Here is a 12,500-nt window from a genome sequence, read left to right on the forward strand (position 1 = left end):
CCTCTTCTATTAGCTTTCTCTCTCTATTTGTTGCCGTCAGGCCCCATTACCCACAATTCCTGTCTATTACAGAGAAGTCTGCTTTCAAATGACCATATTTTTGAGAGTATTAATGCTGTTTGTGAGAGAGGGGAAGAAGAAAGAAAGATAATGGAAAGAAGATGCAAATGTAAAGAAAGGAAGGAAAGAAAAGAAAAACAATAAAAATAATCATTGAGAAGAGACAGGAAAGGCTTATTTAGTTCGATAATAAAGTCAATATTTTTAAGGATTAAAGTCACTGCTTATGCACAAAAAGTCAGAGTGAAGGAGGTGTGGCCTCTGTGTGTCAGAGTGAAGGAGGTGTGGCCTCTGTGTGTCAGAGTGAAGGAGGTGTGGCCTCTGTGTGTCAGAGTGAAGGAGGTGTGGCCTCTGTGTGTCAGAGTGAAGGAGATGTGGCCTCTGTGTGTCAGAGTGAAGGAGGTGTGGCCTCTGTGTGTCAGAGTGAAGGAGGTGTGGCCTCTGTGTCAGACTGAAAAGGTTTGGCCTCTGTGTGTCAGAGTGAAGGAGGTGTGGCCTCTGTGTGTCAGAGTGAAGGAGGTGTGGCCTCTGTGTGTCAGAGTGAAGGAGGTGTGGCCTCTGTGTGTCAGAGTGAAGGAGGTGTGGCCTCTGTGTCAGACTGAAAAGGTTTGGCCTCTGTGTGTCAGAGTGAAGGAGGTGTGGCCTCTGTGCGTCAGACTGAAGGAGGTGTGGCCTCTGTGTGTCAGAGTGAAGGGGATGTGGCGTGTGTGTCAGAATAAAGGGGGCGTGGCCTCTGTGTGTCATACTGAAGGAGGTGTGGCCTCTGTGTGTCAGACTGAAGGAGGCGTGGCCTCTTTGTGGCAGACTGAAGGAAGCGTGGCCTCTGTGTGTCAGAGTGAAGGTCTTACTCCTGGTTACTCTGTTTTATATCGAATATTTATCTTCTGTCAGTTTTGAAGATGTACCTTGTGTCGTCCCAGAGGAGTCACACACTCCTAGCTGGAAGTAATGGTGTGTGTGTTAATTAATTAGCTAGACACATCTGTCACAGCTGGCTCGGTTCCACATGACTGTAATTCAACCACTGTGCCTGGAGCCAAAGGAGGAAGAAGAATTTGATGGCTATAATACTGTCACCACATGTGTATGTATGTGTGTGTGTGTGTGTGTGTGTGTGTGTGTGTGTGTGTGTGTGTGTGTGTGTGTGTAGTCTTGCAGGTTATGTGGAAGCTCTGGCCTATCGTCTCGGCATGCAGATTCCAGATCTGAGTCCTAAACAAGTCGACATGTGGCAGACTCGAGTCAGCTCTCACATGGTGAGGAACACCTCAACACCTTAGTGCCTCTCTCCTTCTCTACAGCCTCATAATCAAAACATCTCTCTGTATCCTCTCTGGTCTTTAGTCAAAACACAGAGGGAGAAACATCCTATTTAATTGTTATTTTTAAAACACACGGTTTGTTCTACATGTCTGTGCACCACATTCTCACCCGATGGATTTATTTTTATTATATTGATTGATTTTCTTCCAAACAAGACGCACGAGGTATTTATCAGTAAATCAAAATGTATTTTTATAGTGGATTAAATACGAAAACAGAAAGGCCGTGCTCTAGCTCTCACCTTTGTCTTATATATACCATATATAGTTATTTGTGGGCGTGTCTTGACAAACACATGCGCCTGATTTATCTTACGCCGCTTAAACAAAAACAGCATTAAACTGATGTGGTGAGGAAACATCGCAGTGTCTGTGGAGGAAAACATCAGACTGCTTCCAAACAAAGATTAAGAAACGGATCATTTATCAGATTAAACTGACCTAATATCGTTATGATCTCAGCGTGAGCCGAGGTTTAAATTAAACAGCTCCAGTTTAATGGTGAAAAGGTCACGACTTAAGGCTCAGCAGCCAAAATGCCAAACAGATGAAGATGTCTTCAGCTCAGAGTCTGTCAGGGAGATGGATAACAAGATTCCAGCCTTATTAGAATAGAGCTGATGATGAAAACTCCTTCAGTTTATACAGCATCACTTTAGTTAGATGTGATTTAAAATGTGAAGTGAGAGAGATCAGAGTTTAGTTAAAAACCTAGGGTTAAGGCAGGAGGAGTTTGACCTCACTGACCCCCGTGTGTTGGACCTGCAGGGCAAAGCCATCGGAGTGGGAATCGGCTGCATCCTGGGAATGTTTCCTCTCCTTTTCTTCAAAGACGACGAGCAAAAGAAGGCTGAAGGGGCTAAGGACCCCCCTCCCCCTCATGACTCCGCCTCCAAAAGCGCATGATGGAAAACAGAGCTCTCCGATGCCCTGTAAATGACACCGACGAATCAAACCTGGAGCCAAGCTACAGACAGCAGCAGATTTTCATCGACATGTATGCGCATGGTTTTCTTTCACAGCGTCATTGTGCTGAAATGTTTCATTCATCCAGTCAAGTTCCTGAGAAACGAGAGCATGAAGAGAACCTTCAACCATTCCAGCTGCTTTTATTTTTTTTGGTTCAGTTTAGTTGTTTTATTTTTGTGTGTGTTTATAGAAATCCATCAACAATCCTGACTTTGTGATCCTTTTTCAGTGTGTTAAAATAAGCTACAGCGCTAATTTGGCTAATGAGCGTTTCAGAAGTTAACATGAGTGCTTTTTTATTTTTTATTTTCTCGCCAATTCAAAGAAATTCTCACTGAGCACAAAGGCTGAAAATTTATCAGATGACTGTTGTGGTCATGTCCAAGACGTCAGACATAAATCCGACCAAAGAAAAAAGTTTATTCAACTCTAAGACGACGTGAAACACAACCCGTGACAAAAGTTTTTTTTCTTCATTAGCGTGAGGTTTGGGACTGGGAGAGGGGAAAGACGTAAAGTTCTTAGTTATTTATTTCCATTTTTCCGTATTTGCACGTTGCATGATGATGTGATCCAGAAAGCAGGAAAATATTTAAAAGCCAGAGTTTTGTAAAGTGTATTGTGTTTTGATGGAATTTTGAGGGAAAATAGAAACTTTTGTATTTAATGCGACTAACAAGATTTAACACTTGAGGATTTAAACGCTGAAAGTTTTAGTTTTTCTTTTATTTATTTATTTATTTTCTTTATTTTAATAACAGCATTAAGGGTTTACAATATTATTATTGAAATATTTAAACTGAAATCACAGATTTCATAAGATCACTCTACCCCTCGATTGAAGTATTTAACATGGAAACGTGTGACTTTTTAGCCGCTTCCTCCAGCTGACATCATTAAAACAGAAATGTTTTGGCCGTGTGATGGATCAAAATCATCTCAGCTTCTATTAAACTGTGAAGAATTTCATTTCTGCTCACATTCTGAGGGATTGAAGTGAAGCTGAATCCTTCAATAAAATTGAGGACGTTTTCCTCCTATAAATACTGGATCACATGAAGTCTATCTACTGAATCAGGACTTTATTGACTCATCATCATCATCATCATCATCATCATCATCATCATCATCATCATCATCATCACTTCAATTTAAAAAAAACTCTTAAGCATCTCTGTGCATCCTGAACACTGGAACACGGGACTGTATAAGTTCTGATGGTGTTTGTCTGAGTGTTTTATTTTTGAATCAGGTTCAGAGTCTGAAATGATTTTGTCCGAGCCTCTAGAGGGCAGCGATGACGGAATGAAGGAAAGGTGCAGAATGTGAGAATCTGAACAAACGCCACGTATCTTTCTGTTAACGCACAATAGCACACACGCGCACACACACACACACACACACACACTGGTTAAACTAGCACGTATGTTCCAGGGTCAAAATGAATGGAGTTCATAGAAATGTGATCATTTTGATTTAGAATTTGATATAAAATTTTATTTTGAACAGTATGATACTTTAGCAGCTTCACCTTCATTCAGACTAATGTTAATATAACTAACATTAACATCGTGACCTCAGCTAGTTACATTTTCTATTAAACTATAAGGTTATTTAACTGTGTAAATTAAATCGGTAGCAAAGTTTCTCAGTAAGCTAACTAATAGTCAGCTAAGTATTACTACTGTAATACTAAGTAAAAAGGGGCTGTGGATAAAAAAAAATTCAGAAATACTGAATTTTAAAATGCATACAAGGCATGCTAAATGAACTGACTAGCAACGTTAGCCTCAGCTAAATATTAGCTACCTGTTCAGATTGTTTTGTGTGCCTAATCCTCTCTAATCCTCACTCATGCTAACATTACACTATTACACTAAGACTGTTACAATCCAGCCTGTGATTGGCAGATCAAAATCAATTTAAGCCCCACCCTAGTTAACCTAGCAGGATCAGGGTATCTTTATGCACACTACATCTCACATCGACTACGTTCACACTTGATATCTACAGCATAGTCACTTGATATCCACTACATAGACACTTGGCAGACTTCTGTGTTATCATTAGCCTTAATGCAGAGGCCACAACAGCGTCAGTATAATAAACATGGTATTAGCATGTTAGCATGTTAACACACTCCTGACCTTATTTTAGTTCCGTTGCTACATCACAACTACGAGCTACACAACTTCACTGAAGGCTAAAAGTCCAGCTGTAGCTAAAATCGTAAAGGGTTTAATGACCTTTTCCAGTATGTAGCTTAAAAAGCTTGATTTAATCTCAAAATGGCTAAAAAATATTCAGCTAACCTTTTTAACTCACAAATCAAAATCAGACCACAAGCTCATTAGCAAACTTGTCAATATTAGGCTAACTAGTTCACTGTCTTCTTTTCACTGTGAAGCTAGCATAAATGATGCTAATTATTCAAATTTCTTGAAACCCTTAAATAAAAAAATCAAATAAACAAACAGGAGTAAATAATTTCAATGGATTGAGCATGTTATTATTTAAGTGTGGCTCTTTAAGTAAACATTATGGCCATGGTTCTGAGGTAAGGGAACTAAAATGATCATCAGCAGCTTTGTTTCTGGACGTTTCTCACATTTATCTCTCGCACTGCAGAAAGTTTGCACACTCTTGAATCTGCATGTTAGTTTATTTCTCTCTTTTATTTTGAATGATTTGTTCATGTATTGTTCATGTTTTTGTATTCATTGTAATGAAGATTTAAAGGGATCAAAACTGCTCGGAGTCGTGATGTGATGTCAGCTGGCATAACCATGGCAACAGCACGTCTCTCCTTAAGAGACGAATGAAGGAAAAGTGGATCACACTGAACTCTGTGATGTGACATGGCACTCGGGAGCAAAGGAGGAAGCACAAGTCTGTGTGTGTGTGTGTGTGTGTGTGCGTTTGTGTGTGTTGATTAGAGATTTAGACTTATAGTCAGAGTTTATTAGCTTGTAGTGACTATGCATTAAAGGTGAAAAACACCACAGAATGTTTTTATACATGCATGCTGAGTTATTTATTAAACTTCTGAATGAAGATGGAAATCTGTTGTTTGTTCAGTTGTTTTCCTTCCATTTTCCTGACTTTCAGCAGCTTGTTTCAATTTTAGCCTGAACAGAAAAGACAACTATTCACACAAAGAACAGTAATGCATGGTGGTGGTGGCATCACATTGTGTGTCTGTGTACGTCAGCTACAGCTCTCTCTCTCTCTCTCTCTCTCTCTCTCTCTCTCTCTCTCTCTCTCTCTCTCTCTCTCTCTCTCTCTCTAAATTATTATTATTATTATTATTATTATTATTATTATTATTATTATTATTATTATTATTATTATTATTATTATTGTATACAGCTATTTTCACATACATAAATTTTCTCAGCTGTGCCTCAGTTACATGTGCTTTGTGTTGATTGGTTGAAATTTTGACAGTGGGTGGGGCACGAGCTCATGGGCAGGTGCAGTCAGGTGTGCTTTTGATTAGCTAATTAACTGTTTATGTGTGAGATAACGGACTATATACACATAGTGGAGGAAAAGGAAATAAAACATTTTCTTATAAAATGAATGTGTTTAACCTGACCAGATGGTGTTCATTAACTAAGTGATGAGGGAACATTTTAGTTTAAATGCCATGGATGAACTTTACCGTGGTGTTACCTTGGAGTCTACTAAACACTTAAAAAGAGTGAAACGATATTAATGTTTTATTGCTGAGTTTTAAAGTCAGAGCCGTTTGTTTGAAAGGCTAAAAACTTAAGAATCAAAGTTTAAAGTCTGAAAACATTAAAAGGTTCAAACTTAAAGTTAGCTGTGGTACATATCTAATTCTATAGTTGCTATGCTATTTATAGTGGTTTCTATGGAACCCTAGTAGGTTGCACAGGCGTTGGTTCATGGCTGCTCTGATATTTTAGATGGTTTCTAGGATGTTGTTAGGTGGTGAATCTCATCTGCCAGCTGGTTGCTAGGGGGTTGCTATGTGGTTACAGTAATAACCCAGTTTGTTGTTAGGGAGTTGCTTTGTGGTTGCTATGCTCTCCTAGCTGGTTGCTAGGGTGTTACATAGTGGTTGCTAAAGGAAAGTATTTCACGTGAGTCTCACCTATGGTTTGATAAAAGGTTCTGGAGCGCTAAGTGTGATGATTGTAATTCGGATCGTTCCTGACAGCAGCCGTTCCACAGAGGACCGAATTGTGTGCTTGATTGGACCTGAAACCTGGAGATTCTTCATGATTTCCAAGCCTCTGTCATGGTGTGATCACGACATTGTACTCAAGACCATTAGAACAAACACCTTGCTTTTATCCTTCTTGTGTGATGGTTCTCTCTCTCTCTCTCTCTCTCTCTCTCTCTCTCTCTCTCTCTCTCTCTCTCTCTCTCTCTCTCTCTCTCTCGCTTTCCTTCACTTTCTCTGTGTGTGTCTTGAAGATGAAGGGGGATGAGCACAGTGTGTGTTCACAGTGAGCAGGTTGGTAAAATAATTTGCTCCCTAGAGTGTGTGTGTGTGTGTGTGTGTGTGTGTGTGTGTGTGTGTGTGTGTGTGTGTGTGTGTGTGTGTGTGTGTGTGTGTGTGTGTATAAATCCCTTCTAAACACGTTCTGACGTGGAATATTTCATATTGTTCTAATTTTCATATAAAACACACTTTGATTCAATTTGAGGATTTTATTGACTGATGTTCTGGAGATCGTCGTTCACTTTACAAAAAAAAAAAAAAACCCAAAGAATTTTATTTCCTCTGCCTTGGGTACAAGTCATTTATAGTGCCTGAGGAGTTGTGCACAGATTCCTCCCAGCACACAGATAAAACGTTGTTATCTTCAGGAGTAAACTCCCAGTGCATCTCCTCACAGCCCTTTACAAAGAAGTGGAACTTTTTCACCAACTTTTTCTCGTCCTCCTCATGTATACTTTGCTGTATGTGTGTTGCAGGCAATAAATCATTTCACACAGAGAGGAAAAAACAACAAAACAGCACAAGATAATGTTTGTATACTGTATGTATCACTGATTAACTACAGCTTGTTTGGGCGCGTAATTTAAGTTCACACTACGTTCTGCAAGGTTCTGACAGGACCATGAGCTTTAACCTTCTCCAGGGTGTCTGGAGATAAGCCTCCTGCCCATCTGACGTTTTTTTGTGAGATGATTATTAAGTGATGCTCGGTTTCTTCATCATGGTTTAATATGGTTAGGGAAAAGAAAGAAAATTCTTTAGAGCCACTTCCAGCTTGGTGCTGTATGTGGTGGTTTGAGGCACGTACTGTGTCATTAATGGGACTCTCAGGGTATGTCTCATTAACAGGTATTAATAGTTTCAGTAGAAGTGTACAATTTGATGAAATCACATTATTAATTGTGTGTGTGTGTGTGTGTGTGTGTGTGTGTGTGTGTGTGTGTGTGTGTGTGTGTGTGTGTGTGTGTGTGTGTGTGTTGACATTTGGGCTGTAGAATAAACATGAATTCATTAACATTTTAGCCGGAGAGCTCAACGTAGTGTGCTCCACATGAGGCTCGTTCTCATTTTTTAAATTCTAAGGACATTTCTGTGTGTCCTATTAGACATGTAGTGCACTATATAATGTGTGAGTCTCACTAACCAGGTTCTCATACCATGCGTCATGCACTTGTATTTGTAATGAGAACGAAGCTGGACTGGAAAGTCTTTCTACTGTAGTGCACCACACAGGGTGATGAAGTGTAGAAGGTATTATTTCATTCCCTATGTAGTGCACCTAAGTAGGCAACTGAATATGGGGAGATAGAATACAGACACCTGATTCTCCACTGGCTTCCTATAGGGCATGAAGTGGACAATATTGAGTGTAGATTGTTTTCTACCCTATGTAGTGCACCGTTAGTTGTGTGTAAGTGTAAGTTAGGAACTGGTCCTCAATGACTCCCAACTCCTTAAATACTACCCTTCATAGTGCATCAGATACATTGTGTATGTTACAGCAAGGGCGAATTGAAGGCACAAACTGTGTCAAATTGAACATCTAATGCCACAATTCTCTACCCTGAGTACTACATCTATATAACGCATGAGAAGACAAAGCACTGCTGGCTACTGAACATTAGCTGGCACACTAGGGGCAGTGGTGGCTCAACTGGTTAAGGCTCTGGGTTTTTGATTGGAGGATCGGGGTTCAAGGCCCAGCACAGCCAAGCTGCCAATGCTGGGCCTCCCTGCTCCAGGGGCATTGTATCATAGCTGCCCCTGCACTCTGACCCCAACCAACCTCCTCAGTTGGAGTATGTGAAGAAAAGTATTGTGCTGTAATGTATATGTGGCGACAATAAAGGCTTCTATGCCCGTTCTATATATAAATATATATTATTAGTGCTGCACCAATCTGATGTGTGTCTAATGCAGTACATACACATACCCCTTATCGTCTACTTATCTAGATGGATCATTCGCAAATTGGCTATGGAATGCACTATGTAGGGTGTAGAACATGCCATTGAAGTATCCTATGTAGTGAACTTGTATAGAGTATTAGGAACAGGATTTTGAATGGCTCCTTAAATATCTAGTGCGCTATGTAGTGTGCGAAAGGAGCATTTGGTGAGGAAAAGGTTATTTTTTCTGTGTATGAAATATGACCTGCTGCACTTTAATACATAATCTGAATCCCTAAAAGTTTAACAAATATTAAATGAAGATTGCTGCAAAATTTCTGAGTAATAACATTAATGAAGTCGCACGGTACACGGTCCACTTTGGCTTAATTTCATTTATCACCGGAAACGCTCCTGTAGGTACACGCATTAGCCTCACATTGATCATCACATTACTCCTGAAACACAGCCCAGAGAAATGACCTGCTGGATTTACGCCCGATCCATTTTCATTATTATGCTGAACTGCTGTTTGGGGAAAATGTTTATCCAGTTGCTCTGTGGCCAACAGGCTAACATCACTAACAGGCCGCTCTTACTCTAAATGAGTAAAGGCACAGCGGTGATTCAGGCTCGAAATTCCCCTGATGAAGGGTAAACAGGTACAGCATCAACACTACTCATGATTCAGCAACCTGTGAGTTCACCAACCATGAGTAAGCATCACCTGGAGGTTTATGCCAAAACCACTAAAACACACCAGGTGTTACATCAGTGGCTCAGTGGTTTAAATGTGTGTGTCTGTGTGATCGGTGAGAAATCGAGTGTGTCTGTAGTTTGATATTATTCGATAAGAAATTGTCTCTCTCCTGAGGTTGCTCTCAACCCACATCTGTCACAGAGACTCTCACACTGTAACCAGCACATCGGCCATGCTGACAGCTTCACACGATCTTTATCGGCTTCTTCTCTTCTACATTTCACACACAGATCGATGAGGTACTGTAGATGTTTAGCTCCGTATCTAGATCTGTAGCTCACTTGTATGAAGCTCTTCTCTAATCTCAGGTGTGATTAGTACATTTTACTGTGACCAGTCTCTTTTAGAGAGTCACTACGATAAGTGAATCACTATTTAACGAGTCATTTGTTGTGTTCAGTTCGCTGAACTCATCAGACCCCAAACTAAACAGACACCAGCATTATCAGATTATCAGATAACCTTGATTCATAATGAATGATGTTGTGTTACGTACTGAAATTTAACCAGAGCCAAGAAAATCCAGTAATTCCAGTGAATCTTTGGCTCATGACTGATGTTCAATGAATTGTGAAAGGTTTTCGATCTCCATGCTGTCAGATTTAATGGAGAATAACACAAAAAGAGAAATGTTATTAGCTGTGTGACTCGTGGTTGACTCGGGTCACATTTTGGTGAATCGGGTAACTGAAGGAATCAGTGAATCAAATCGAACGAATCATTTAAAACGAGTCATTGGAAAGTCGCTTTTTACACTAATTCACCCTGAAGACTGGTCAGTTAGAGACTATTATCAACTGTTAGCTGATTATCTGGCTGTGGTAGTGTTTAGTAACATTGATACGCCTGGAAATAAAATAAAATAAAGTAAAATAAAATAAAATAAAATGCCTCAGATGCAATGAGCTGTTCCTCCCACAAGGGGGCTGTAACACTACATGTTACATCACTGAATACAGCAAAATCACGCCTTTTTATTTATTACGTTTTTATTTATTTCACTGTTTTAATTCATTATTAAGTTAGATATGCAAAGGAATTGCAAAGAGATCTTAAGCAATGAAATTAAAATAATTGTTTACTTAATTCAAATAAATGTTGAATAAAACATTAAACCAGCATGAATTCATCTCCAGAAGAATAAATATGTTTTTTTGATTTTTGATTTTTTTTTAACAAATAATGAAAAGAAAGTATAATACAAGCGTTGTTTCCATATTTTGTCCATACTGAAACAATATCTCTTCATTTCCACTCTGTAAATAAAAGTGTACAAATTGTAATAGTCTGTGATGAAATATTACATTTTGTTAATATTCATCGATTCGAAATAAAAGAATGTGGGGAAATAATAAAGCTAGGTTCCATGTAAGTGCATGTGTGTGTGTCGAAGCGTTTGGGGTTAAATCTTAAGAGAGCAGCTGAGGCAGTGTGTGTGAGAGAGGCAGAGCGAGACGAGGCCTCAAGATGAAGCTGAGGATGTGTCAGAGTGCAGGCCAGTCGTCCTCCTGTGGCTCGGAGCGGCATTGCTCACTGATGAAGGATATGCAGGTGTCTGGGACAGAGAACGCTCCAAATTTCTCTGAGAACACGCTCTGTTCGACGCAATCACACTCCAGGGGGCCGTCATACTCCTCACTGCAGAGTTTACCTGCAATTTCACACATTACACTCATTACTTCTTTTTATTTCTTTTGTCTTTCTCTCCCTCCTTTTGTCTTTTTCTTTCTTTCTGTTTTCTTTCTTTCTTTCTTTCTTTCTTTCTTTCTTTCTTTCTTTCTTTCTTTCTTTCTTTCTTTCTTTCTTTCTTTCTTTCTTCCTTCATTCCTTCCTTGAAATGTTGCTAGCATGAGCATAAACACACTCCAGTGACGGAGCTGTGAAACATCTGCACGAGGATGCGTTTCCTGAACAGTTTCATGGAGGCGATTCCTCATGTAACACACGTCACTGATGAACGTCACTGACGGATAATCCACTCTTTTACTAAACCAGACTGCTGACTTTATTACAGGGTAATCTGTGTCCTATATCACTGACGTGCGCATGTGTGTGAGAGAGCGAGGGGGTTTTAGATGCATGTGTAAACTGCTGATCTACATAATGTACAGCTCTGTGTCAGGGCGCACTCATACTGAAACCTGTGTGTCTTCACAACACCTCTGCAGTACTTTAACACACGTGATTTAATATTTCCACTAAATCTCCTTATCTTGTAATATATATTTTATATATATAGCGACACTGTCTCATTACCTATTGGAGACCTGTTTACATCAGTAAAATAACGTTAAAGCATCGTTTATTTCATCCTGTATGGTGCTGTATTTTCATTTCTCGACCTGCAGCACTTTAAGCCATGAACGAAGTATGAAACCCTCGTATTATAAGCCCCTCTTCTGTAAAGTTCCGAGACATGACTAACAGTGTTGCCTTTGAGCCAGCAGCTATTTGCGACTGTATGTGGTTACTGAAAGCTGACAGCACTTCCTGCCAGCTCATTTCCTTTTCGTGAACAAAGGCGAGAATTGGTTTAGACGTAAAAAGGCGTAGAAGTCGCATCACGCAACCGCACATTTCTAAATTCTAGCCCAGTTTCTGCAATGGAATTTTTTTTACATTGTGTATACTGACCTACTTTTCAAGAACTTTACTTTAATGTAGTTTATTAAAACACTACAGAAAATGGTCTAAATTTATTCTCCTCACATCTCTGTGCTAATCAGCTCCACTCTTCACTTCTCGGAAGGTTCTTGACTAGATGTCGGATCCTGTCTGTGTGATCATTCAGTGTGATCATTCAGTGTGATCATTTAGATACAAGAGCATCAGTGAGATCAGACTCTGACGTTGGGATGTCCAGGAGACTCAATTTCCAGTTCATCCCAGTGGTGATAAGTGGGGTTGAGACTAAGCTCTCGGTGTTGGACACTCGAGTTCTTCACTCCAAACTTCACCTCCACACCAAGTTTTCATGGAGCTGCTTTGTGCACAGGAACATTGTTATGACGGAGCAGGGTTTGGAC

General features: G+C 39.8%; 2 protein-coding genes across 2 annotated transcripts in view; one reads left to right on the forward strand and one right to left on the reverse strand.

The window, feature by feature from the left end:
- LOC113648031 (transmembrane protein 65-like) overlaps window positions 1–5,413 on the forward strand; it is a 27,579-nt gene extending 22,166 nt beyond the window's left edge. The window contains exons 6-7 of the mRNA XM_027155065.2: window positions 1,211–1,316; window positions 2,151–5,413. Coding sequence (XP_027010866.1) covers window positions 1,211–1,316; window positions 2,151–2,288 — 244 coding nt within the window. The 3' untranslated portion in view covers window positions 2,289–5,413. The remainder of the gene's footprint in view (window positions 1–1,210; window positions 1,317–2,150) is intronic.
- Window positions 5,414–10,457: 5,044 nt separating this feature from the next.
- LOC113647931 (tumor necrosis factor receptor superfamily member 5-like) overlaps window positions 10,458–12,500 on the reverse strand; it is an 8,486-nt gene continuing 6,443 nt past the window's right edge. The window contains exon 8 of the mRNA XM_027154945.2: window positions 10,458–11,125. Coding sequence (XP_027010746.1) covers window positions 10,959–11,125 — 167 coding nt within the window. The 3' untranslated portion in view covers window positions 10,458–10,958. The remainder of the gene's footprint in view (window positions 11,126–12,500) is intronic.

The sequence above is a fragment of the Tachysurus fulvidraco genome, chromosome 3 (assembly GCF_022655615.1).
Source record: "Tachysurus fulvidraco isolate hzauxx_2018 chromosome 3, HZAU_PFXX_2.0, whole genome shotgun sequence".
In the NCBI taxonomy this organism is placed as follows: Eukaryota; Metazoa; Chordata; class Actinopteri; order Siluriformes; family Bagridae; genus Tachysurus; species Tachysurus fulvidraco.